The sequence below is a fragment of the Cetorhinus maximus genome, chromosome 14, assembly GCF_964194155.1.
Source record: "Cetorhinus maximus chromosome 14, sCetMax3.hap1.1, whole genome shotgun sequence".
Lineage (NCBI taxonomy): Eukaryota > Metazoa > Chordata > Chondrichthyes > Lamniformes > Cetorhinidae > Cetorhinus > Cetorhinus maximus.
In genome coordinates this window covers 36151088-36173740 of record NC_135892.1, presented here as the reverse complement: position 1 = coordinate 36173740, position 22653 = coordinate 36151088, and the positions used below count along the sequence as shown (strand labels likewise).

The following is a 22653-nucleotide window of genomic DNA, read 5'->3' as shown; positions in this document are numbered from 1 at the left end:
GTGCATGGTAAAATAGGGCAAAGTCAGCATGGTTTCATCAAGGGGAGGTCATGCCTGACAAATCTGTTAGAATTCTTTGAGGAGGTAATGAGCAGGTTAGATAAAGGAGAGCCAATGGATGTCATCTACTTGGACTTCCAGAAGGCCTTTGACAAGGTGCCGCACAGGAGGCTGCTCAGTAAGATAAGAGCCCATGGTGTTAGAGGCAAAGTACTAGCCTGGATAGAAGATTGGCTGTCTGGCAGGAGGCAGAGGGTGGGAATAAAGGGGTCCTTCTCAGGATGGCGGCTGGTGACTAATGGAGTTCCGCAAGGGTCAGTGCTGGGACCACAACTTTTCACTTTATACATTAATGATCTAGATGAAGGAACTGAGGGCATTCTGGCTAAGTTTGCAGATGATACAAAGATAGGTGGAGGGACAGGTAGTATTGAGGAGGCGGGGAGGCTGCAGAAGGATTTAGACAGGTTAGGAGAATGGGCAAAGAAGTGGCAGATGGAATACAACGTGGGGAAGTGTGAGGTCATGCACATTGGTAGGAAGAATAGAGGCAATGACTATTTTCTAAATGGGGAGAGAATTCCGAAATCTGGAGTGCAAAGGGACTTGGGAGTCCTAGTCCAGGATTCTCTTAAGGTTAACTTGCAGGTTGACGCGGTAGTTAGGAAGGCAAATGCAATGTTGGCATTTATTTCAAGAGGACTAGAATATAAAAGCAGGGATATGCTGCTGAGTCTTTATAAGGCTCTGGTCAGACCACATTTACAATATTGTGAGCAATTTTGGGCCCCGTATCTCAGGAAGGATGTTCTGGCCCTGGAGAGGGTCAGAGGAGGTTCACGAGAATGATCCCAGGAATGAAAGGCTTAACATATGAGGAACGTTTGAGGACTCTGGGTCTATACTCAATGGAGTTTAGAAGGATGAGGGGGGATCTGATTGAAACTTACAGAATACTGAAAGGCCTGGATAGAGTGGACGTGGGGAAGGTGTTTCCATTAGTAGGAGAGACCAGGACCCGAGGGCACAGCCTCAGAGTAAAGGGAAGACCTTTTAGAACGGAGATGAGGAGAAACTTCTTTAGCCAGAGAGTGGTGAATCTATGGAATTCATTGCCACAGAAGGCTATGGAGGCCAGGTCATTGAGTGTATTTAAGACCGAGATAGATAGTTTCTTGATTGGTAAGGGGATCAAAGGGTGCGGGGAGAAGGCGGGAGAATGGGGTTGAGAAACTTATCAGCCATGATTGAATGGCAGAGCAGACTCGATGGGCCGAATGGCCTAATTTCTGCACCTATGTCATATGGTCTTATGAATAGTCTGTTTCAAAGTCCCAATAGTGTTGAATTCAGTAGGGAGGGAGAGAGATCTGGATACCTGCAAAATGGTGATTTGCAGGGGTACTGTGTGTGGCTGTTACTTCTGAGTCAAACTTACAGCACTTGTTCTCCCTCAGAACACCCACCAACAGACAGACACCGGGGCAGCTTTTTAGCTCACTTTTAACCCCTTCTTTGTATATTCCAAGTGGGAAGCAAATTCACAAATCTGTCTGGGCATTGCTCACAGTGTTTCTTGATGAGATGATACTATGGCCCATTGTCTCTACCAGAGGGAGCAATTAGTTTCTGGATGTCTTTAGAAGTACCTTGTCTGGCAACAGGGTGGGGTTCCATTACCTCTTAGGGAGTCACCCTGCAGCCAGTGGCTTGTGTGCACTTTCAAAAACTCAGGTCCAATATTTCTGGACGCAATTCGGTGTTTTTCCTTCATCATCATGACAACATGTTCCTTCTGTCAGCAAAGGACAGGGCACTGTATATTAATGTATGTAGCTTCCAGTACAGGTAAATATGCCACACTGTGAGCCCAACTGACAATCTTAAATTGGCTGGCACACTGAGGATTATTTAGCAAATGTTGTCCAATCGTGGAATCACATCTGATGTTGGACACTTCTGAATTTTGCAAGCACGGTCTGGTTGGGTACAGTCCGTACTATGCCCATTATGAACAGCGGCTGAGACATGCTGTTTGATAAGATCTGCCAGTCTTTGGGATGTACAGCCTATACACCTAGTATCAGACTGGCACTGCAATTCATATACCACTTTATTCATTTGTGTGATAGGCAGAACGTATTTTTGGCTTGACGGCAGCATCCTGTCAGTAGTGAATACCACTTGTGTTGCTACTGCAAAGTAGCAGCATGAAACAGCTAGTTTCTCCTGTTGCTCAAGTTTTTGAGATACCTTGCTCATCCGGGGTAATCTGAGGGAGACTGGGTGGAACCGGAAAATCCCGGCCTACATGCTTTTTCTTTTGACAAGTATTATGTTTGTGGAGATGTGGGTTCGATTATTGAGGAATGCAACATGTTCCCATTTCAGCATCAGCTGAGAAGATTTCTGTTACCCAGCATCTCACACACCCATTTCACCCCTAGCCTCAGCTGATTATCCTTGGCTGTGCCACTGTGAACATTTCCATTGCACACACCTTTGACCTCCCTGAGAGAGATTGCCAATTCATTGTCAATATGTGCTACAGTCTGTACCAGTTGGGGATTCAATTGAGACTGACTGATCTTGTTTGAAACAGGAGCCTCACATCCAACAACAACAACAACTTGTATTTATATAGCACCTTTAACATCATAAAACATCCCAGGCACTCCATAGCAGTGTTATCAAATAAAGCTTGGCACTGAGCCACATAAGGAGATATTAAGAAATTTTCCAAAAGCTTTATCAAAGAGGTAGGTTTTAAGGAGCATTTTAAAGGAAGAGAAAAAGTTAGAGGGTTTTAAGGAGGGAATTGTGTAGCTCAGGGCTTAGACAGCTGAAGGCATGTCTGGTAATGATGGAGAGATTAAAATCGGGGCTGCACAAGAGGACAGAAATGGAGGAATGCAGAGATCGCAGAGCAATCCACTGAAGAGGAGATTGTCAAGCCATCTGTCTGAGCTAAATTTGAATCAACTCCCATGGAAAGATAAAAGCAAAATACTGCGGATGCTGGAAATCTGAAACAAAAACAAAAATTGCTGGAAAAACTCAGCAGGTCTGACAGCATCTGTGGAGAGCAAGAAGGAGTTAACGTTTCGAGTCCGCATGACTCTTCATCAGAACACATACGGACTCGAAACGTTAACTCTGTATTCCTCTCCAAAGTTGCTGTCAGACCTGCTGAGTTTTTCCAGCAATTTTTGTTTTTGTTTCCCATGGATAGACCCTGTCCAAACCCACTGCATGTGGCCAGTCCCTCTTTACAGAACATAGTTATTCCAAAAAAATCAAGGCACATAAACCACTACAGTGATCATTCAAGTCCCGGCTGAACTGTTGTCATTGAAGTTTTCACTTACAGCAACTGAGACTGAAAGCAGATCTCCAATACTATGTCAAAGAATAAACAACACTGGAAACCACCTCGTTATCAATGCTAGTCGTATAGCTTGACTTCTTATATTCCTCCCTCTCAGTCTTTCTGTCAATATGGTTAAAATACAATGAACTGTTTGAAAACTGCTAAACGGCAGTAGCGCCGTATATTATGCCAGTAATGTCATTCAGACCAGAAGCCAAAGAAAACCTGTCATTCACACACACGTTATATTTGGAGCTGTTTTATCCATTGTTTTATCTCTACCTTTTAGCCTATTTCGATCCCTTCCCCCCACCCCACCCCCACTAGGGCTATCTGTACCTTGCTCGTCCTGCTTTCTACCCTTAATTAGCACATCCCTTAGATAATATCACCACCTTCAACACCTCTTTGTCCTTTTGTCTGTGACATCTTCTGGTCATCTCCACCTGGCCCTCTATCCAGCTCTACTTGTCCCACCCCTCCCCCCTTAAACCAGCTTATATTTCACCTCTCTTCTATTTTTACTTAGTTCTGTTGAAGGGTCATTCGGACTCGAAACGTTAATTGCATTCCTCTCCGCAGATGCTGCCAGACCTGCTGAGTTTTTCCAGGTATTTTGTTTTTGTTTTATATTTGGAGTTGATGTGTGTAAGAGTGCCATCTAATGGTTTATCATTGTAATGACAGCTCTTTATTTCTTCTAGCAAAGAGAATCAGAAAATCAGAACAAACTATGTTCCATTCTACTGCAGTGGAATTACTTTACGAGAAACTAAACCACTGAAAGGTAACATGCTCATATTTTCTCAGCAGAGCTAATTGGTTCTTAATAGTGTCCCAAACCATTAAGGTTTTGACCACACAAAATGGATATTAGCGTGGAATAAATATAACAAAGGGGCCCTGTGCAGTGCATTCATTTGCATTCATATTTGACCCTGAGATGAGCTTCTGGCTACATGTCACTCCACCATGAAGCCCACTTTTTTCCACCTCCATAACATTGCCCAAATCTGTCCCGTCTCAACTCATCTGTTGCTGAAACCTTCATCCATCCCATTGTTCCTCTAGGCTGGAGTATTTGAATGTTCTTCTGGTCATCTTCCACCCTCCATAAACTTGAGTTCATCCAAAGCCCTTATCATAACTTACACAAAACCCCATTCACCCATCGTCCTTGTGCTCGTTGGCCAAATTGGCTCCTGGTTCGGCAATGCTTCAATTTTAAAATTCTCATCCTTGTTTTCAAATCCCTCTATTGACCCTCCCTGTCTATGTAGGGTCTTCCACCCTACAACTATCCAAGAACTCTGCACTCCTCTAGTCCTGGCCTCTTGTACATCTTTGATTTTAATTGCTCCATTATTGGTGGCTGTGCCTTCATCTGCCTAGACACTAAGTGTTGGAATTCCTTCCCTAGGCTCCTCTGTCTCTCTACCTCTGTCTCCTCCATTAAAAACATCCTTAAAACCTACCTCTTTGACCAAGCTTTTGTCAAGTGTGGTAATATCTTATGTGCCTTGGTTTCAAAGCTTGTTTGATAATGCTCCTGTGAAACGCCTTGGCATGTTTTCCTACATCGTAGACACTATAGCAAGTTGTTATTGTTGGTGAATGTCAGTTACACTATGTGCTGTATTCTCTGGAGCTGAGGTTTGAACCCATGACCTTGGTAAAAGTGAGTATGTTAGCAACTGAACCTTACATTGTGTGAGACATTTGAACGAGCCTACCATGTCTGAATCTCACTTGTATTGATATAAGATGTCCAGCGGGGCTCGCTGTACAATGATCAGCAGCAGGAGCCCTGGCTGTGATATTCTGTTTAATTCCATACTAACCCCAAAGCCACTTATGCAAACTATGTCTGAGTCAAACACAGGCTGAGAACTGGATCTGAGACTTTCCATTTCATTGTAGACACTTCATGCAGCTTTGGAAATTGCTTTCATTGCCTGGTGCATAATCCCGATTTAATTATTAATCATTTTCTCTTTTACTATATGCTACACTCCATCCTGTTCATCCATTATTTCCCAAACTTTTAATATTAACCCTGCCAGTAGCCATCAGCCCTGTCAAAGGTAACATTATTAGCTCCCAGTGCTGGATGGAAGTTTCACCAAGAACCCAATTAAACTGCTATGACAGGATTTTCCCCCCTTCAGGGGCGAAGTTGAATGGCAGGTGCACACAGGTGTGCTTCCAATCGGTGCCCCCAATTGGGGGTGTGGTGCCATTTTACGTGGGTGGGCCAATTAAGGCCTGCCCAGCGCGACGTCCTCATGGAAGCGCTATGCGCTCCCTGTGCGGGTGGGGGGAGGGGGCAGGGGGGGGGTGCAATCCCAAAATCGAGAGTGCGCTCTTTCACACATGCGCACGAAAGAGCGCACTCATCTCCCTGAGGCTAAGTGCTGCCTCAGGGAGATCGGTTGGCCTGTGACAGAAATTAAAAATAGAAAAAAAAAATTCCTGACATGTACCCTCATGTGACACTGTCACATGAGTTGGGACATGTCCATAATTTTAACAAAAACTTTATTAAAATTTTTTAAAACCTACATGAAACCTCATCCCGCTCGTGGATGAGGTTTCATGCTTTTTCTAATTCCCGCCGGGGCTCCTGGCCTTAAGGTTGGACGGGCAGGTCCATTAATGAGCTAAATGACCCTGTCAATGGCCTCAAATGGCCATTGACAGGTCGGCGGGCCCACAGCTGATTTTGCTGCGCCCCCGCCTACCAGAAAATTTAAATGGAGCACGGTGACGTTGGGAGTTCCGCCATACGTCACCGCGCTTCATTTTATGTGTTGGGAAAATCCTGCCCCTAATTTTGTTCCCAGCCTGTTTGATCATTTCTCTGCTGATTCCTTTTTCTTTACAGTTGTGATAGTGATGATTGGGATCCTGGCTCATTAAAAGTTCAATTTCTCCAAATCTCTCAATCACTACCTGCTTGCCATTATGGATCTATTGGCCATTCTTATTGACTTGACATCAAAGCAGTTTCCTGTTTGACATGTGCTGAACATCCTGGTGTATAATATCCACTTTGCGCCCACAGACTGTTATGTAGAACTGAATATGGGACAGGGTATATAACAGGTGGCCAGTGTGATATCGCCCATTTAGCATGACCACTCACAACCATTTTCTATCTATTTGAGTTTAACAGGCCTCCTGTCATGTTTTATGCCTGGATGAAATCTTACCCGAGAAATTTTCACTTAGCTAGGTGCCTGATGTTTAGAGAGCAATTACAGCCTTATGAATTAAACCTACACAGGACATGAGAATTATCTGAAGATCCCTAGCTGCTGTTGTTCTTGCGTCTAATCTGTAAAATATATCAGATTTTCAGTTCTGATGAAAGATCATCGACCTGAAATATTAACTCTTGTTTCTCTCTCCACAGGTGCTGCCTCGTCTGCTGATGTCCAACATTTTCAGTTTTTATTTGTGATTTTCACATGTTCCCAAATGTCGTTTGGCAGTACAGAACTTGAGTATTGCTGAAAAAAGAGACATGCTGTTGAAGCTTTTCACCTTACGCTCATCAGGATTCGCAAGAATACCAAATCTCAAAGGGAACAACAATTCGTACTGCTTGAGAAGAGAGTGCTGGTTGGTTGGCAAGTGGACTCTGATTGGTAGAGGCAAATGCACCAGAGAGCAATTAACTGCCAAGCTTTTGCTTGAATTCAAACCAGGCAGGTCAACGTTCATTCCCTGGTTCATCCCCCATAGCAATGCCTTGTGCCATGGAATCTTTCACATCCACCCTGTGGCACCTGGAAGATTCCAGCAGCACAGAAATTAAATACAACTGTGACCTTGACAGCCACAGGCAAATCCAGTCCTTGCTGTTGTGTGACATAGAATTACATAGAATGTACAGCATAAAAACAGGCCATATTCATGCTGTGTCTATGCTCCAAAGGAGCCTCCTCTCCCTCCTCTTCAACTAACTTTATCAGTGATGTATGGGATTTCATTCCACGAGGCCACACAACTCTGTGACGATCTCCTGGCAAAATGGAGCCTCCTGATGCACTGCTCTTGGGTCATGTGAATGTAGGAGTCGTGCTCTCTGAACATAAGAACATAAGAACTAGGAGCAGGAACAGGCAATTCAGCCCCTCAAGCCTGCCCCATTATTCAATATGATCATGGCAGATCCCATTTCAGCCTCAACTCCAATTTCCCGCTCTCTCCCCATAACCTTTCAACCTGTTACTAATTAAAAATCTATCTACCTCTTCCTTAAATTTATTCAGCGTCCCGGCATCCACTGCACTCTGAGGTAGTGAATTCCACAGATTCACGACCCTTTGAGAAAAGTAATTCCTCCTCATCTCTGATTAAAATCTACCGCCCCTTAGCTCAAAACTATGGCCTCTCGTTCTTGAATGCCCCACATGGGGAAACATCCGCTCCACGTCTACTTTGTCTATCCCCTTTAGCATCTTATATACCTCAATTAGATCTCCTCTCATCCTTCTAAACTCTAGCGAGTATAGGCCTAAACTGCTCAATCTCTCCTCACAAGACAAGCTCCGCATCTCTGGAATCAATCTAGTGAACCTCCTCTGAACCACCTCCAATGCAACTACATCCTTCCTCAAGTAAGGGGACCAAAACCGTGCACAGTACTCCAGGTGCGGTCTCACCAATGCCTTGTACAGTTGCAACAACACTTCCCTATTTTTATACTCTCTTCCTTTAGCAATAAATGCCAAAATTCCATTTGCCTTCCTTATTACCTGCTGTACCTGCATACTAGCTTTCAGCTATTCATGCACAAGGACACCCAGATCCCTCTGCACTGAAGCATTCTGAAGTTTCTCTCCATTTAAATAATAAGCCGCCTTTTTATTCTTCCGACCAAAATGGATAACTTCACATTTATCCATGTTAAACTCCATCTGCCAAATTTGGCCCTTTCACCTAACCTGTCGATCCTGGGTCTCCTGCTGAAAGTTTTCCTTGCCCTCCTGTCCCTCTCTCTCCTGCAGCAGCAGGTGCTGCTCTGTATGATCTCATTTCTGACTCCAATTCCTCTTGTAGATGGTGGGGGACACCTAGCAAGATAACATGACCTTTCTCCTCATCACTCCTGTACAGCAGGCACAACATTCATTCTTTTTAGGTAAATTCCTGCGAGAATTTCCAGAATAAGTGCTGATGGTGTTGATGAATTCTTGACAAACTGTCCATGAAGGTCTCCCAAACTGTCCTCTGAACATGGTGTAGTCAGTCTATCCCAATCAGCAAGTCAACACTGAAAGCAGAGCATGACTTAAGTACCATTCAAAATTCTCAGCAGTGATTTATTCATTCCTATTCAGCTGAGTTGCTGTAGGAGAGGTTGTCAAATGAAGCATTACCCACCAAATTGGTGTGCAGCCATTTTAATGTGCCATGAAAAATCCTCCAGGCAGTTGTTCCTGGCACACACTTGAATTTCTTCACCAAGATGGTGTCACATGCTAAACTGGGCTAAACCAGTGTTGCTGCTTAAGACCCCATCTTGGTCATGGCACAGACTCTTCAATACTTAATGTTTGAAGTTACCTCAGCAATTACTGTAGATTGGGACAGAGGTTTAATAGTATAGAAGCATGATGACTTTGTGATCCTGGTCTGTATATACAAAAATGATTTTTTTCAAGGAAGGCATAGCATTTAATTGGATTAAGAAGTGCCTTTACACAGTCTGGAAAGGTGCTGATAACTTTATCCAGTTCACCATCTCCAGGTCTCTATATCCATTTTAGCCTTCGTTTTCCTGAAGTAGATTATCTGAGGGAGAAAAAAAATCTCATTTTCAATTCATAATTTATATGTTAATAAGGTTCAATATGTCAGGCTAAAAGCAAAATACTGCAGCTGCTGGAAACCTGAAACAAAAACAAACATTGCTGGAAAAACTCAGCAGGTCTGACAGCATCTGTGGAGAGGAAGACAGAGTTAACGTTTCAAGTCCGTATGTGTTCTGATGAAGAGTCATACGGACTCGAAACGTTAACTCCTTCTTGCTCTCCAAAGATGCTGTCAGACCTGCTGAGTTTTTCCAGCAATTTTTGTTTTTGTTTCAATATGTCAGGAACTAGGCAATGAAAACTTATATAATTGCATTGAGTTGTTTAAAAACATAATTAATATCTACCAAGGAAAAAAGAAAAAAAAGAAAGGTTTGCATTTATAAAGCAGCTTTCGAGTCCTAAGGGCATCACAAAACACTTTACAGTCAATGAGGAACTTTTGAAGTGTAGTCATTATTGCAATGTAGGAAATGTGATAACCAATTTGCACACAGTATACTCCCAAAAACAGCAATGAAATGATAAATAGATAATCTGTTTTAGGTGCTGGTTGAGGAATAAATCCTGCTCTTCATTAAAATAGTGCCATGGGATCATTTATATCCACCTGAGAGGGAAGATGGTTTAATGTCTCATTCAAAAGACAACACTTTCAATAGTTCCAACACTCCCTACTGCACTGAAATGTCAGTCCAGATTTTGGGCTCGACTCTCTAGAGTGGGAGTGTGAACCCAGAACATTCTGACTCAGGTATGAGAGGATTACCACTATGGCTGACACCTAAGTCATTTTTCTTTTATACGTTCATGGGATGTGACCGTCGCTGGCATGGCCAGCATTTATTGCCCATCCTTGGATTACCCTTGAGAAGGTAGTAGTCAGCCGATTTGCCCATCCGCCAACTATAAGGTTGGATAGTTAATGTAAAATTAAAGACAATTGTGCCATTAATGACCTTAATTGGCCTCTTAATTGTCGGCGGGCGCACTTCTGACTTTTGCGTGCGTCTGCCAACTGCAATATCGTGCGAGCGCTGGATGACGTTGGGACGCTCGCCCGATGTCATCTCACATGATTTCAAGCCGGATTAGGTCGGGCGTGCGCCCACCCGATCAGTGTAAAATTTTTCCCCATGTGGTGTAAGCACAACCACAGTGCTGTTTGGAAGGGAATTCCAAATTTTTGACCCAATGACAGTGAAGAAACAATGATGTAGTTCCAAATCAGGATGGTGTGTGGCATGGAGGGGAATTTGATGGTGGTGTTGTTCCCATGCATTTGCTGCTCTTGTCCTTTCAACTGGTAGAGGTCAGACGTTTGGAAGGTGCTGTTGAAGGGGGCATGGTGTGTTGCCACAATACATCTTGTCAACAATACACACTACTGCCACTGTGTGCTGTTGGCGGAAGGAATGGATGTTGAAGGTGGTGGATGGGGTGCTGACCAAGCAGGCTGCTTTGTCCTGGATGGTGTCAAGCTTCCTGAGTGTTTTTGGAACTGCACTCATCCAGGCAAATTGAAAGTGTTCCATCAAACTCATGACTTGTGCTTTGCAGATGGTTGGCAGGCTTTGGGGAGTCAGGAGATGAGTTACTCACCGCAGAATTCCTAGCCTCTGACCTGTTCTTGTAGCCACAGTAATATCTGGCTGGTCCAGTTCCGTTTCTGCTCAATGGTAACCCCCAGGATGTTGATACAGGGGCATTCAGGATGGTAATGCAATTGAATGTCAAGGGGTGACGGTTAGGTTCTCTCTTGCGGGGACAGTTTTTGTCTGGTATATGTGTGCCATTAATGTTGCTTACCACTTATCAGCCCAAGCCTGAATATTGTCCATATAGCTGCATGCGGGCACGGACTGAATCAGTATCTGAGGAGTTGCAAATGGTACTGAGCATTGTATAATCAACAGCAAGCATCATGATGGAGGGAATCACAGAATCACACAGCGCAGAAGAGGCCCTTCGGCCCATCGAGTCTGCACTGCCATGAGAGAAACACCTGACCTACCTACCTACCTAATCCCATTTACCAGCACTTGGCCCATAGCCTTGAATGTTATGACGTGCCAAGTGCTCATCCAGGTACTTTTTAAAGGATGTGAGGCAACCTGTCTCCACCACCCTCCCAGGCAGCGCATTCCAGACCATCACCACCCTCTGGGTAAAAAGGTTTTTCCTCACATCCATCCTAAACCTCCTGCCCCTCACATTGAAGTTGTGTCCCCTCATGACTGACCCTTCAACTAAGGGGAACAGCTGCTCCCTATCCACCCTGTTCATGCCCCTCATAATCTTGTACACCTTGATCAGGTCGCCCCTCAGTCTTCTCTGCTCCAACGAAAACAACCCAAGTCTATCCAACCTCTCTTCATAACTTAAATGTTTCATCCCAGGCAACATCCTGGTGAATCTCCTCTGCACCCCCTCCAGTGCAATCACATCCTTCCTATAATGTGGTGACCAGAACTGCACACAGTACTCCAGCTGTGGCCTCACCAAGGTTCTATACAACTCCAACATGACCTCCCTACTTTTGTAATCTATGCCTCGATTGATAAAGGCAAGTGTCCCATATGCCTTTTTCACCACCCCACTAACCTGCCCCTCCGCCTTCAGAGATCTATGGACACACACGCCAAGGTCCCTTTGTTCCTCAGAACTTCCTAGTATCATGCCGTTCATTGAATACTTCCTTGTCAAATTACTCCTTCTAAAGTGTATCACCTCACACTTTTCAGGGTTAAATTCCATCTGCCACTTATCTGCCCATTTGACCATCCCGTCTATATCTTCCTGTAGCCCAAGACACTCAACCTCACTGTTAACCACCCGGCCAATCTTTGTGTCATCCGCAAACTTACTAATCCTCCCCCCCACATAGCCATGTATGTTGTTTATATAAATGACAAATAATAGGGGACCCAGCACAGATCCCTGTGGTATGCCACTGGACACTGGCTTCCAGTCACTAAAGCAGCCTTCTGTCATCACCCTCTGTCTCCTGCAACCAAGCCAACTTTGAACCCACCTTATCAAATTACCCTGTATCCCATGTGCATTTGCCTTCTTTATAAGTCTCCCATGTGGGACCTTGTCAAAGGCTTTGCTAAAATCCATATAAACTACATCAACTGCACTACCCTCATCTACACGTCTGGTCACCTCCTCAAAAAATTCAATCAAATTTGTTAAGCTTGACCTCCCTCTGACAAAGCCATGCTGACTATCCCTGATCAAACCTTGCCTCTCCAAGTGGAGATAGATTCTCTCCTTCAGAATTTTCTCCAATAGTTTCCCTACCACTGACGTGAGACTCACTGGTCTGTAGTTCCCTGGCTTATCTCTACAGCCCTTCTTAAATAGTGGAACCACATTAGCTGTTCTCCAGTCCTCTGGCACCTCCCCCGTGGCCAGAGAGGAATTAAAAATTTGGATCAGAGCCCCTGCGATCTCCTCCCTTGCCTCCCTTAGCAGTCTGGGACACAAATCATCCGGACCTGGAGATTTGTCCACCTTTAAGCCTGCCAACACCTCCAATACCTTGTCACTCCCTATATCAATTTGCTCAAGAACCTCGCAGTCTCTCTCCCCAAGTTCATTGCTGAAGCAGCTGAAGACAGTTGGTCTAGGATGCTGCAGCGATGTCCTGGCGTTGAGATGACTGGCCTCCAACAACTATCTTCCTGGTGTGATTAAATCTATATTTTTTGGGATTTTTTGTCTGTATGTGTTTTAAGTACAGTACTTTAGGTGCAGAGCCACAGTAATTTCAGACCTGTGGGGGGTGACCCTTTGTTGACTGGAAATCGTAACCTTTAAGGTGCAGTACGTACCAAGGACTGATACATTCGAGGACCCTGCCTCAGAACGGGGGCGGAACCCTGTTGGGAGATATTAACAGGGCAGATCACTTCAAGGATCAGGGAATTGGAAGCAAGCAAAGAATAAGTTTGGCTCCACGCAGCTGAAGTCGGCTCGGGATCAGTCTAGCGCGTGGAAGAAGAGGAGCTGAAATCCCTCCTGAGGAAGACAGAGTTTTTAAAGGATTTTGTGGCTCACAGTGATGACTGTTACTTGGGTGGGTTGCTGAGACAATTTGGGGAACCTGTCTTGGTTGTGTCTGCCATTTAATGTATAGTTTGTGGTATGTTCGACCACTGTTTGCTTGTTAATTCATGTTTACCTCATGTTAATTCTGGATGTTAGTGTATAAGATAGCGTTGACTGTTTGCTTTGCTGATTTTTGTATCATAAAATTTCTTCCGTTTATTTAAAACTGTGGAATACCGTGGCTTTATTCTCTTCATAAGTAACTGGAATTTCAAATATCACCTACTTTAACAACGACAATGTTACTGTTCCCTAACTGGATCATAACCAAATTTTGGGGTGTCGCCCAGGTCCGTAACAAATTGAGGGCCTGGTCTGGATCACAACACTGAGTATGGCTCCAAGCAGTCGAGAGTTTTCCCCTTGATTCCCATAGACGTCAGTTTTGCTCGGGCTTCTTAATGCCACATTCAGTCAAATGCTGCCTTGATGTCAAGGGCAGTCACTCTTGCCTTGCCTCTAGAATGCAGCTCTTTTGTTCATGTTTGAACCAAGGCTATAAGGAGATCTGGAGCCGAGAGTCCCTGGATGACCTCAAACAGAGCATTGGTGAGCGGGTTATTGCTGAATAAATACTATTTGCTAGCACCGTCCATGATGCCTTCCATCACACTTCCTGTTTTTTGTGCACAGGGCAAACCTGGGCAATTTATTACACTGTCAGGTAGATGCCAGTATTGCAGTTCGACTTGAGCAGTCTGGCTATGGGTATGGCCAGATCTGAAATATAAATATTCAGTGCTACAGCAGGGATGTTATCAGGGCCATGGCTTTTGCTGTGTTCAGTGTCTTTAGTTGTTTCTTGATTTCTGAAAATAATTTTAGTAACTGCTTTCTATATTTGTAAAAGTTGTTGCACACTCACCCTGATCAGATGTACAATCAAGGCTTTGGACATCCAGATACGTGTGACCTTCCAAAGCTGGTATGATTTGGGAAATTCTCTGCACGCTGTCAAACGTTCCTTTAGGAATTTCACTGATCAGTTTTTCCAAATAATTTGAACATTGGAAGTGCTGAAATTTCAATTGCTGGTTTACAATCAAAGCCTGAAATATAAAACAAACAGCCCTAAAATAATAAAATGACGTAAAATTGATAATACAATAAGACATTCTATTAATTCAAAAGGTCATATTTGGATATTTGGTTAAAGGCCACAAGTGAATGAACTTGACAGGGGATGAAATTCTTTCCACATTCTTTAACAGAATTGGGTTGGGGTGAGCTTCATTTACCAACTTCACCAGCAGCAGGATAGTGGGAACAACCTTCAGGTATGGAAGTTATCTGCAAAATAAACAGGACTTCTCCTGTATCATGGACGATTTTAAGGTGTTATCTTTTGTTGTCTGTGATCATTAATTTTGTATGTGAGAAGTGTGTATTTCTTACCCTTGGTGTTTAAATAACCTAGCAGCAAGCATCTTGTCTTTTAAAAGCAAAAGGCTAGTTTATTTTTCACACCCCCATGCCCTGGAGGTTACTAAAGAAACTACGTATCACTCTCATCCACATCATACTCACACACACACCAAAACCATGCACAGGTAAAGATACAAGCAATACTTGTAAAAATCAGTCTCTCTTTTAATGCAGACCTGTTATTTTGTAGTCACGTTGTTACATTGTTAGAGGTGAAGGCTTTGAAATTGCAGAGATGTCTTTAGCAGTTATGATGACTCCTTTAGTTGATATGCCAGAGGTTAGTTTCACAGGTAAGCTTGAAGATGGAACCAGGTAGGTGGAAGACAGGAGGCTCTTTGCCTTCATGGAACTGTAGTGTGCCTTTTCTTTAGCCTGGCTGGCCTCGCCCGTAAAGAAATGAATGAAAGTCAATTCCTGCCTGAACAGAGCTTCTGACACCAGCTTGACGCAATTATGGACAGCTGATTGGGAGACTCCACACAGATCCCCCACTGACCCCTGGAAAGAGCTGGATGCATAGAGGTTGAGGGTCACTGTGAGCTTCAGAGCCACTGGCATGGGGTGTCCACCCACATAGTTGGAGGTGATCTCAGGCTCAATCATCTGACAAATGAAGTTCACTGTCTCCCTTGAGATGCGGAGCCTCCTTTGGCATTGGACCTGACGTATTGAGGTAGCTGCATTGCCGCCTGTAAACCCTAGCAGCAGGATAGTGGCATCTTCTGCAGCCCCTTCCACCTTGGACTACCTGCTGGTCTTGTGCCCCTTGTGCCTGCACCTCTCCTCCCACAGGTCCCTCCCCTGGAAGCTGCATTGGGACACCTGGCCTCCTCTTCCTTCTGCCCCTCCCATCCTCCTCAGAGGAGGTGCCTCCAGTAGTGACCACAATCCCCATTACCCAGGTAACGGAAGGCTGCCTGATACCTGGAAGGGTCCAGATGGTCTGAATCCTCTGGGGAACTTGGAGACACCAATGATTCCTGAAATGAAGCCTGGAAATGCTAAGGATGAAGCACCGAACAGAGATGAAGCTGCCAAGTACCAATAAGTCACCAGCAGCAAACTATCTACCAAACTCCTCACTACTCACAATGGCAATGCTGCTGGCCCTTTTTATCCTGCCTGTGGATGAGGTTTTGCAAATTGTCGGCTGGCCACCTACACATTTTTCCCGTGCGACAAGCGCAAAATCGCACAGGCAACGTTAAATCGGCGTCATCTGCCGACTTAATGGCCTTAACTGGCCTCTTAATTAATGGTGGGTGCGGCTCCAACTCCCGCTCGAGCTCACTGACCGAAATATTGCAAAGGTGAGCGATGACATCAGGATGCTCACCCAACGTCATCACGTGCTGTTTTATGCTTGAACGGGTTGGGTGCGCACCTGCCCTCTCAGCGAAAAATTCTGTCCATTGAGATAACTTAAACTAGCACTCTGAAACCTTTTTCCACTTGTAGCCTTAGCTTTTGTTCTGGCCAAGATGAAACTTATGTTCTTACAAAGAGACATTGAAAAATGTTGTTATGTCCTGGGGAAGGCCACAGTGAGCCATAATTAAATTAAAGGTTGTCTTTGCCCTCATGAAAGATAAACACAGTCTGATCCACAAATCTGTCTGGTAGATTGGAGCCATTTTGATATTTAGTCTTTTAAAAATCAGTTCAATCTTTTTAAATGTAACCTTAAAATACATTTTTTTTAAATTTGCAACGCTTATGCCTGCACAGGAATAACACCTGACAAATAAGCAGTCACGCAACACAATATCAGGGTGTTTAGGCTGAAGTGAGGTTGAAGGTGGTGTCAATGTCTTATTAATTACATTGTAAACATTTAATGGCAATTACATTGTTAAACAGGTGATGGATATTTGTACACCTATAAATGGGGATAGATGTGACTTGTGTTGGTCCGAGTTGAGTGCAATGCCTGACTTGGCGGCTGTGACAAAGGGCGGTGCGTCCCGCAAGGCGTCGAAACAGTCGCTGATTAAAGTCACCAAGAAGCCGCCTAAGAAGCGAAGAAAATCTCACAAGCAGAGCTATTCCATTTACGTGTACAGGGTGCTGACCCAGGTCCATCCTTCCACCAGGATCTCGTCCAAGGCCATGAGTGTTATGAATCCCTTCGTTGTTGATATTTTCGAGCGCATCGCCTCTGAGGCTTCGCATCTCATTCACTTCAACAAGCGCCACACCATTTCGGCCAGGGAGATCCAGTGCGCCGTCCGCCTCATGCTCCCAGGGGAATTGGCCAAACACGTCATCTCCGAAAGCACCAAAGCGGTCACCAAATACACAACTCCGTTTAGGTAGACAATTCTAAAGATTATAAATGGGGATAGGAGAGGAGCAGGGAGGGGGGTTGACCTCCTCGTGAACCTGCTCCTGGACCTGGCCAAGTTGGCCATTAACAGGTCCAGGCAGCGGGCGATCGAGGGGGTCACCCAACCCAACTGTCTGTCCCTCTTCCGTGGCTACGTTTGCGGCCGGGTGTCCCTGGAGAGGGAGCACGCGGTGTCTGCCAGCACCGTCGAGGCCTTCCATGCTCAGTGGGCACCGTGGGGACTGGAGTATTTTATCGACCCCTTTAGTCACATTTTAGTTTAATGTTTGTAAGCTTCCTTTAAATTTTGTCTTTTGTTTTTGCAGTGGCTGCCTTTTAGTTTGTTCCTGATTTGTTAATTTAGTTTATTTGGCCTGACTCGAAAGATTTATAAATGGAGAAGGGCAGGGAGGGAGGATGACCTCCTCGTGAACCTGCTGCTGGGCCTGGCAAAGTTGGTAGCAACAGTTCCAGACAGAAGGTTATCGAGGGGTCTTCCGGCCCGACTGCCTGATCCTCTTCTGCGGCTACATTCGCAGCCGGGTGTCCTTAGAGAGGGGGCACGCAGTGTCTGCCTTCGAGGCCTTCCATGCATGGTAGGCACCGCAGGGGCTGGTTGCCTTATCGACTACATTAATTATGTTTTAATTTGAGTTTTGTAAGTTTCCTTTAAGGTTTGTCTTTATTTTTGCACTATCTCTTTAAGGGGCTACATCTTAATTTGTCCCTCATTTTCTTGATTTAGTTTAATTGGTTTTATCAAAATAATATAAATGAGGATAGGAGAGGGGCAGGGAGGGAGGAGGACCTCCTCATGAACCTGTTCCTGGGATTGGCCAAGTTGGCCAGCAACAGGTCCAGGCAGCGGACAATTGAGGGGATCGTCTGACCCGACTGTCTGCCCCTCTTTCGCAGCTCTGCTCGTGGCCGGGTGTCCGGGGTGTTTCTACTGGCTGTTTTCAAAAAGAGTATAAATGGGGATAACTGGGACACTGGGGGTTTGGAGCAGTGTTGACTGTGAACTAAATCAATAAGCTCTCTCCAGCAAAGAATGCAGCTGTGTCTTAGTTTCAACTTCACCCACCGGCATGGATCCAATTAACAGATGGTCCCTCTACATTATTCAAAACCCCATAAACCTACTTTATAGCACTGTGATATGGTGATGAAGGGCCACCATCATTCAATAAGTCCTGCAACAACAAAATCTCTCAACAGCTGGCTGAAATGGGAAATCACATGAAGAACACAGAACGCATGCAATCAGCGTTGCCATCAAAAACAAACTCATGAAGAGTGTCTCTGACTCCCCTGTTGGGATCAATGAGCATATTATGACACTCAGTCTTAAGCTTAAATGTAATCAATCTGCTACCCTCATCAGTACTCATGCATCAACCTGGACTCCAAGGGTGGGGTGAAAGAAACCTTCTATTCTAGGTGCAACTCTGGCCTCTGTTCCAATAAAGAGCATTCTTCTTGATGATTTCAATGCCAATGTGGTGCAACCACTGCCCTTTGGAAAGCATGGAGTTGGAAAGTCCAATCCCAGTGAAGTACACCACCTTATCCTGTGTGCTGAATGTGATCTTGTGGTAACTAACACCCTTTTCCATCAAAAAATACATTTCAATACAGCCTGGCAACATCCTGGTACCTAATAGGCTAAGTGATAGTCAGGAGTAGGAATCGGAAAGATGTGCAAATACACGTGTTATGGTTATGGCTGGTGAATGCTGGACAGAGCACCAACTCATTCGCTTGAGGCAGCCCTGTAAAGGAAACAACAGCCACGACACGTATGGAGAAAGTTCAAGGTTTCTAGCCTGCCAAAGAACAACTTATGGGTGCCATAGCAAGGCCCTAGAACAGCAACATCAATGCTGTCTTAGAAGAATTAGCGATTCAAGTGGGTGGGCAAAAAAACAAGCACGAACGCCCTCCAAGACACAGCTGCCAAGTGTGGAGGCTATGGTAATCTCACATCAGCTGAAATGGATGGGACTTGTCGTCAGAATGCCTGGCTCAAGACTGTCCAAACAGATACTCCTCTCAGAGCTATGCCAGAGAGCCTGTTCATCTGAGGGCCAAAGGAAACATTTTAAAGACAATCTCAAAGCTTCCAAGATGGTCTGTTACCATCAACACATGGGAAGCAAATGTCTAATGGTAACCAAATGATGATTCGCAATCAAAAATGGTGTCAGGACCTTTCAATCAACAAGAGTAGCCCCTGAGAGAAAACAGTGAGGGAGACAGAAAGAGAAGGAAGCTGCTTAAGCCAACAATCCACCACCATCTCTACCAGCTGACAACCTATATTCTCACTGTGGGAGACCTTACAAGGCTAAGAAAGGTTATATAAACCATTTGCAAACCCACAGCCAACACTGACATCTCACTCAAACCCAGTCAAACATGAGGAAAAATCATCCTCAACATGGGGGGCAGCTGGTGATGGCGAAACTGGGTATTAGACAGGGCATTTAACTGGTGTCTGATACAATACCCATTTGTGTTCCTGCTCAAGTTGAATTTTGTCCCCATAGATTTGCTTATTGAAATTCAAGTATTGTGTAAGGAAAGGTGTATTTTTCAAAAAAAAAATACTTGCAGTCATTTCTGCTTAGTGGAGATGGCTAAGAGGAGATTTAATATTAGTCCTAAAGTTATACTAAGAGTTTTGATAGGGCAAATAGCAAATTACTCTTTTGCCTAGTTGGACAATCAATGAGGAAGGGTCATTAATTAAAATGGTCATTGCGAAGAGAGATTAGGGGAAATTTCTTCAGGAAGATGTTTTTTGACAGATAGCATGCTTTAGGCACTAAAGAGGTGGCAAAGCTGAGTTCTCAAGTTGAAACATCAGTTTAGCCTGCATTTAGATACAGACACCATCTTGGCAAAGGAATTGAAGACACAACAAAGAACAACCACCCACAGGCTTGTTAAACAGCCATGTCACTAAAAATGCCTGCTTGTGTTAATTAAAGAGACTGTGCAGTATTTTAGTGGCTAGCGCTTCAGCTAACATCCTTTCTGAACAGCTGTATTAATATTAATATAGCTGCATTTATTGGTGTCAGTTTCAAATGCATACTTACTATTTCATGGTCACCGCTGCTGGAGATATGAAGAGGATTTCTGAAACAGATCTGGAGATTTTCTTAGACACTTTCTCAAGACTTCACCAATATTTGGGAAACATTTATTTTGGTAATTCTCTGAGGACTTCACCTCAAAAGCGTAAGTGCTCCACTTACTCAACACCTTATAGGAGTTACCAGACTGAAAAGAGTGCTTGAACATGGGCACCGTGTTAGGGGTCCCCATTGGTCTGGATGAAAAATGGAAGAGGACATGAGACCAGGCAGGATAGAACCAACTACTGCAGGAGAGAAAGGAAATGGATGGCAAGAAGACATTCTTCTCCCCTGAAAGTACAGAACTTCCCTCCTCCTCTAAATCTCCTCCAATAGGTCTTCTAACGCTGCATGAGAGAATGCGTGCCTTCTCGCTCAGTCCCTGAGCTCTTCTACAATGTGCTGCAATGCACCAACCAGCACACCCCACACCCTGGTTGAAGTGAGTGTAAGAAATCCGCACTGAGCGTGCGACCTCAGCAGAGTGTGAGTTTGGTGAGCTGAGAAAAACGTAAATATCGTTCTAAAAATTGAATATTGTTTGTATTTAACATTTATCTGCAAGTGCTATTTAAATTCTAAGTCTCATCCAGGGGCCTAAGCAGGCAGATAGAAGCTATCCACTGGCAACAGCTGAAATAGTTAATTAAGGAAACTAGCTTGAACTGGTCTTGCTGTATCTGGGCTCAGCTAGACCCTTTGTTTATAACATATAAATTCAGACATTCTCAATGTGACCTTGCGCTCAAGTGCAGCTGCAACGGACGGAGTGTGGGAGTTTGGTGAGCTGAGGGAGTTCAGTATAGAGGGGAGGGAGGTGCTCCTTTGCTTTTTCAAATTTTTTCACCCTTTAGGAACTGGTTCTTGCTCTACAACAGGGGAAGAAGCTAACTATTTGGTGAGTATCTGGTCTATTCTATTCCTAAGGTTTAAAATAGTAGAGGAATTTCTGATAATATTAATAAATATATTAAAAAAATAATTGAATAAAATAATTAAGCAATTAATTAAAGCACATAAATATAGCAGGACAGGTGATGTGTCATGGCTGCAGCATGTGGGAACTCCTGGATACCAGTCTTATCCAGGGCAAACACGTCTGCAGTAAGTGTCTATGACTTGAGGAGCTTCGGCTCAGAGTCATTGAGCTGGAGGCTGAGCTGTGAACACTGTGACACATCAGGGAGGGGGAAAGTCACCTGGACTCTTTGTACCAGGAGGCGGTCACATCTATTAGGATAGGGTCTTCTGATTTGGTCAGCGGTCAAGGACAGGAGGGTGTGACTGCAGCTGAGGTAGGTAAGGGGATCCAGAGGGCAGGAGTGTCAGCATCTGCAATTGTCCAACAGGTTTGAGGTTCTTTCAGTTTGTTTGGATGAGAGTGGGGGCTGCAGGGTGGATGAGCTGACTGACCATGGCACTGTGGGACAGGAAGCCATTAAGTGAGGGGCGCAAAAAGAAACGTAGTGGTCATAGGGGACAGTATAGTAAGGGGGATTGAAAATGTTCTCTGTAGCAAGGAGCAAGAGTCCAGACGGCTAAATTGCCCACCCGGTGCCAGGATTTGGGATATTGCTCAGGGCTGGAGAGGAACTTGCAATGGGAGGGGGAGCATCCATGTAAGTACCAATGACTTAGGTAGGATGAGGAAGGAAGTTCTTCATAGTTAGTGTGAGGAGCAAGGCACCGGATTAAGATGCAGAACCACAATGGTAATAATTTCTGGATTATTACCTGAGCCACACGCAAATTGGCATAGGACAAATAAGATGAAAGAAGTAAATGCGTGGCTCAAAGACTGGCGTGGGAGAAGTGGGTTCCGGTTCATGGGGCACTGGCACCAGCATTGGGGAAAGTGGGATCTGTACCGTTGGAATGGTCTACACCTGATCCATGCTGGGGCTGGTGTCCTTGCGAGCCGCATAACCAGGGAAGTAGAGAGGGTTTTAAACTGAATAGTGAGGGCAAGGGATCAAATTTGGGAAGAAGGAAGAAGGAATAGAGAGAAGGCAAGAGAGTAAGGTACTAATATGGGAAATGATAAACAGGTTGGGACAGAGAGTTCAAATCTAGGAGTAAATCAGCAGATAGGGCTAGATGTCATAAAAATAAAAAAAGGACAATACTAAAGGCTCTGGGCAGAATCGTCTCAGATTTACACTAAGTGATGTGGCTGGCAGGAAAGAGGATGTTTTACCCACTGGCTGCAATGGCTGGTTTTCACACCGTATCTCAATCCCGCCTCATTAATCATGCACTTCCGGGAAATATGCCGTTTCTCTGGCGGGTGGCCTCCAATTCACCCGCCGGGCGCCATATTTAAAGTGCAGACACGCACACACCTCTCAGTGCTTCCAGCCCAGGATTGCTGCACAGAAGACATGGCCCCAAAAGACAAGAGGACTCCAGCCCTCTGACTCAGTGACACATCCCTGGGACGCCTTATGG

The 22653-nt window shown here is 44.6% G+C and overlaps 1 protein-coding gene across 2 annotated transcripts in view; it reads right to left on the bottom strand.

The window, feature by feature from the left end:
- Positions 1–9031: 9031 nt before the first annotated feature.
- LOC144690117 (cobalamin binding intrinsic factor-like) overlaps positions 9032–22653 on the bottom strand; it is a 51401-nt gene continuing 37779 nt past the window's right edge. For both annotated transcript variants that reach the window (XM_078557594.1, XM_078557593.1), the window contains 2 exons: positions 14174–14357; positions 9032–9172 (listed from right to left, as the gene is read on the bottom strand). In XM_078557594.1, the coding sequence (XP_078413720.1) occupies positions 9144–9172; positions 14174–14357 (213 nt within the window). In that variant the 3' untranslated portion in view covers positions 9032–9143. The remainder of the gene's footprint in view (positions 9173–14173; positions 14358–22653) is intronic.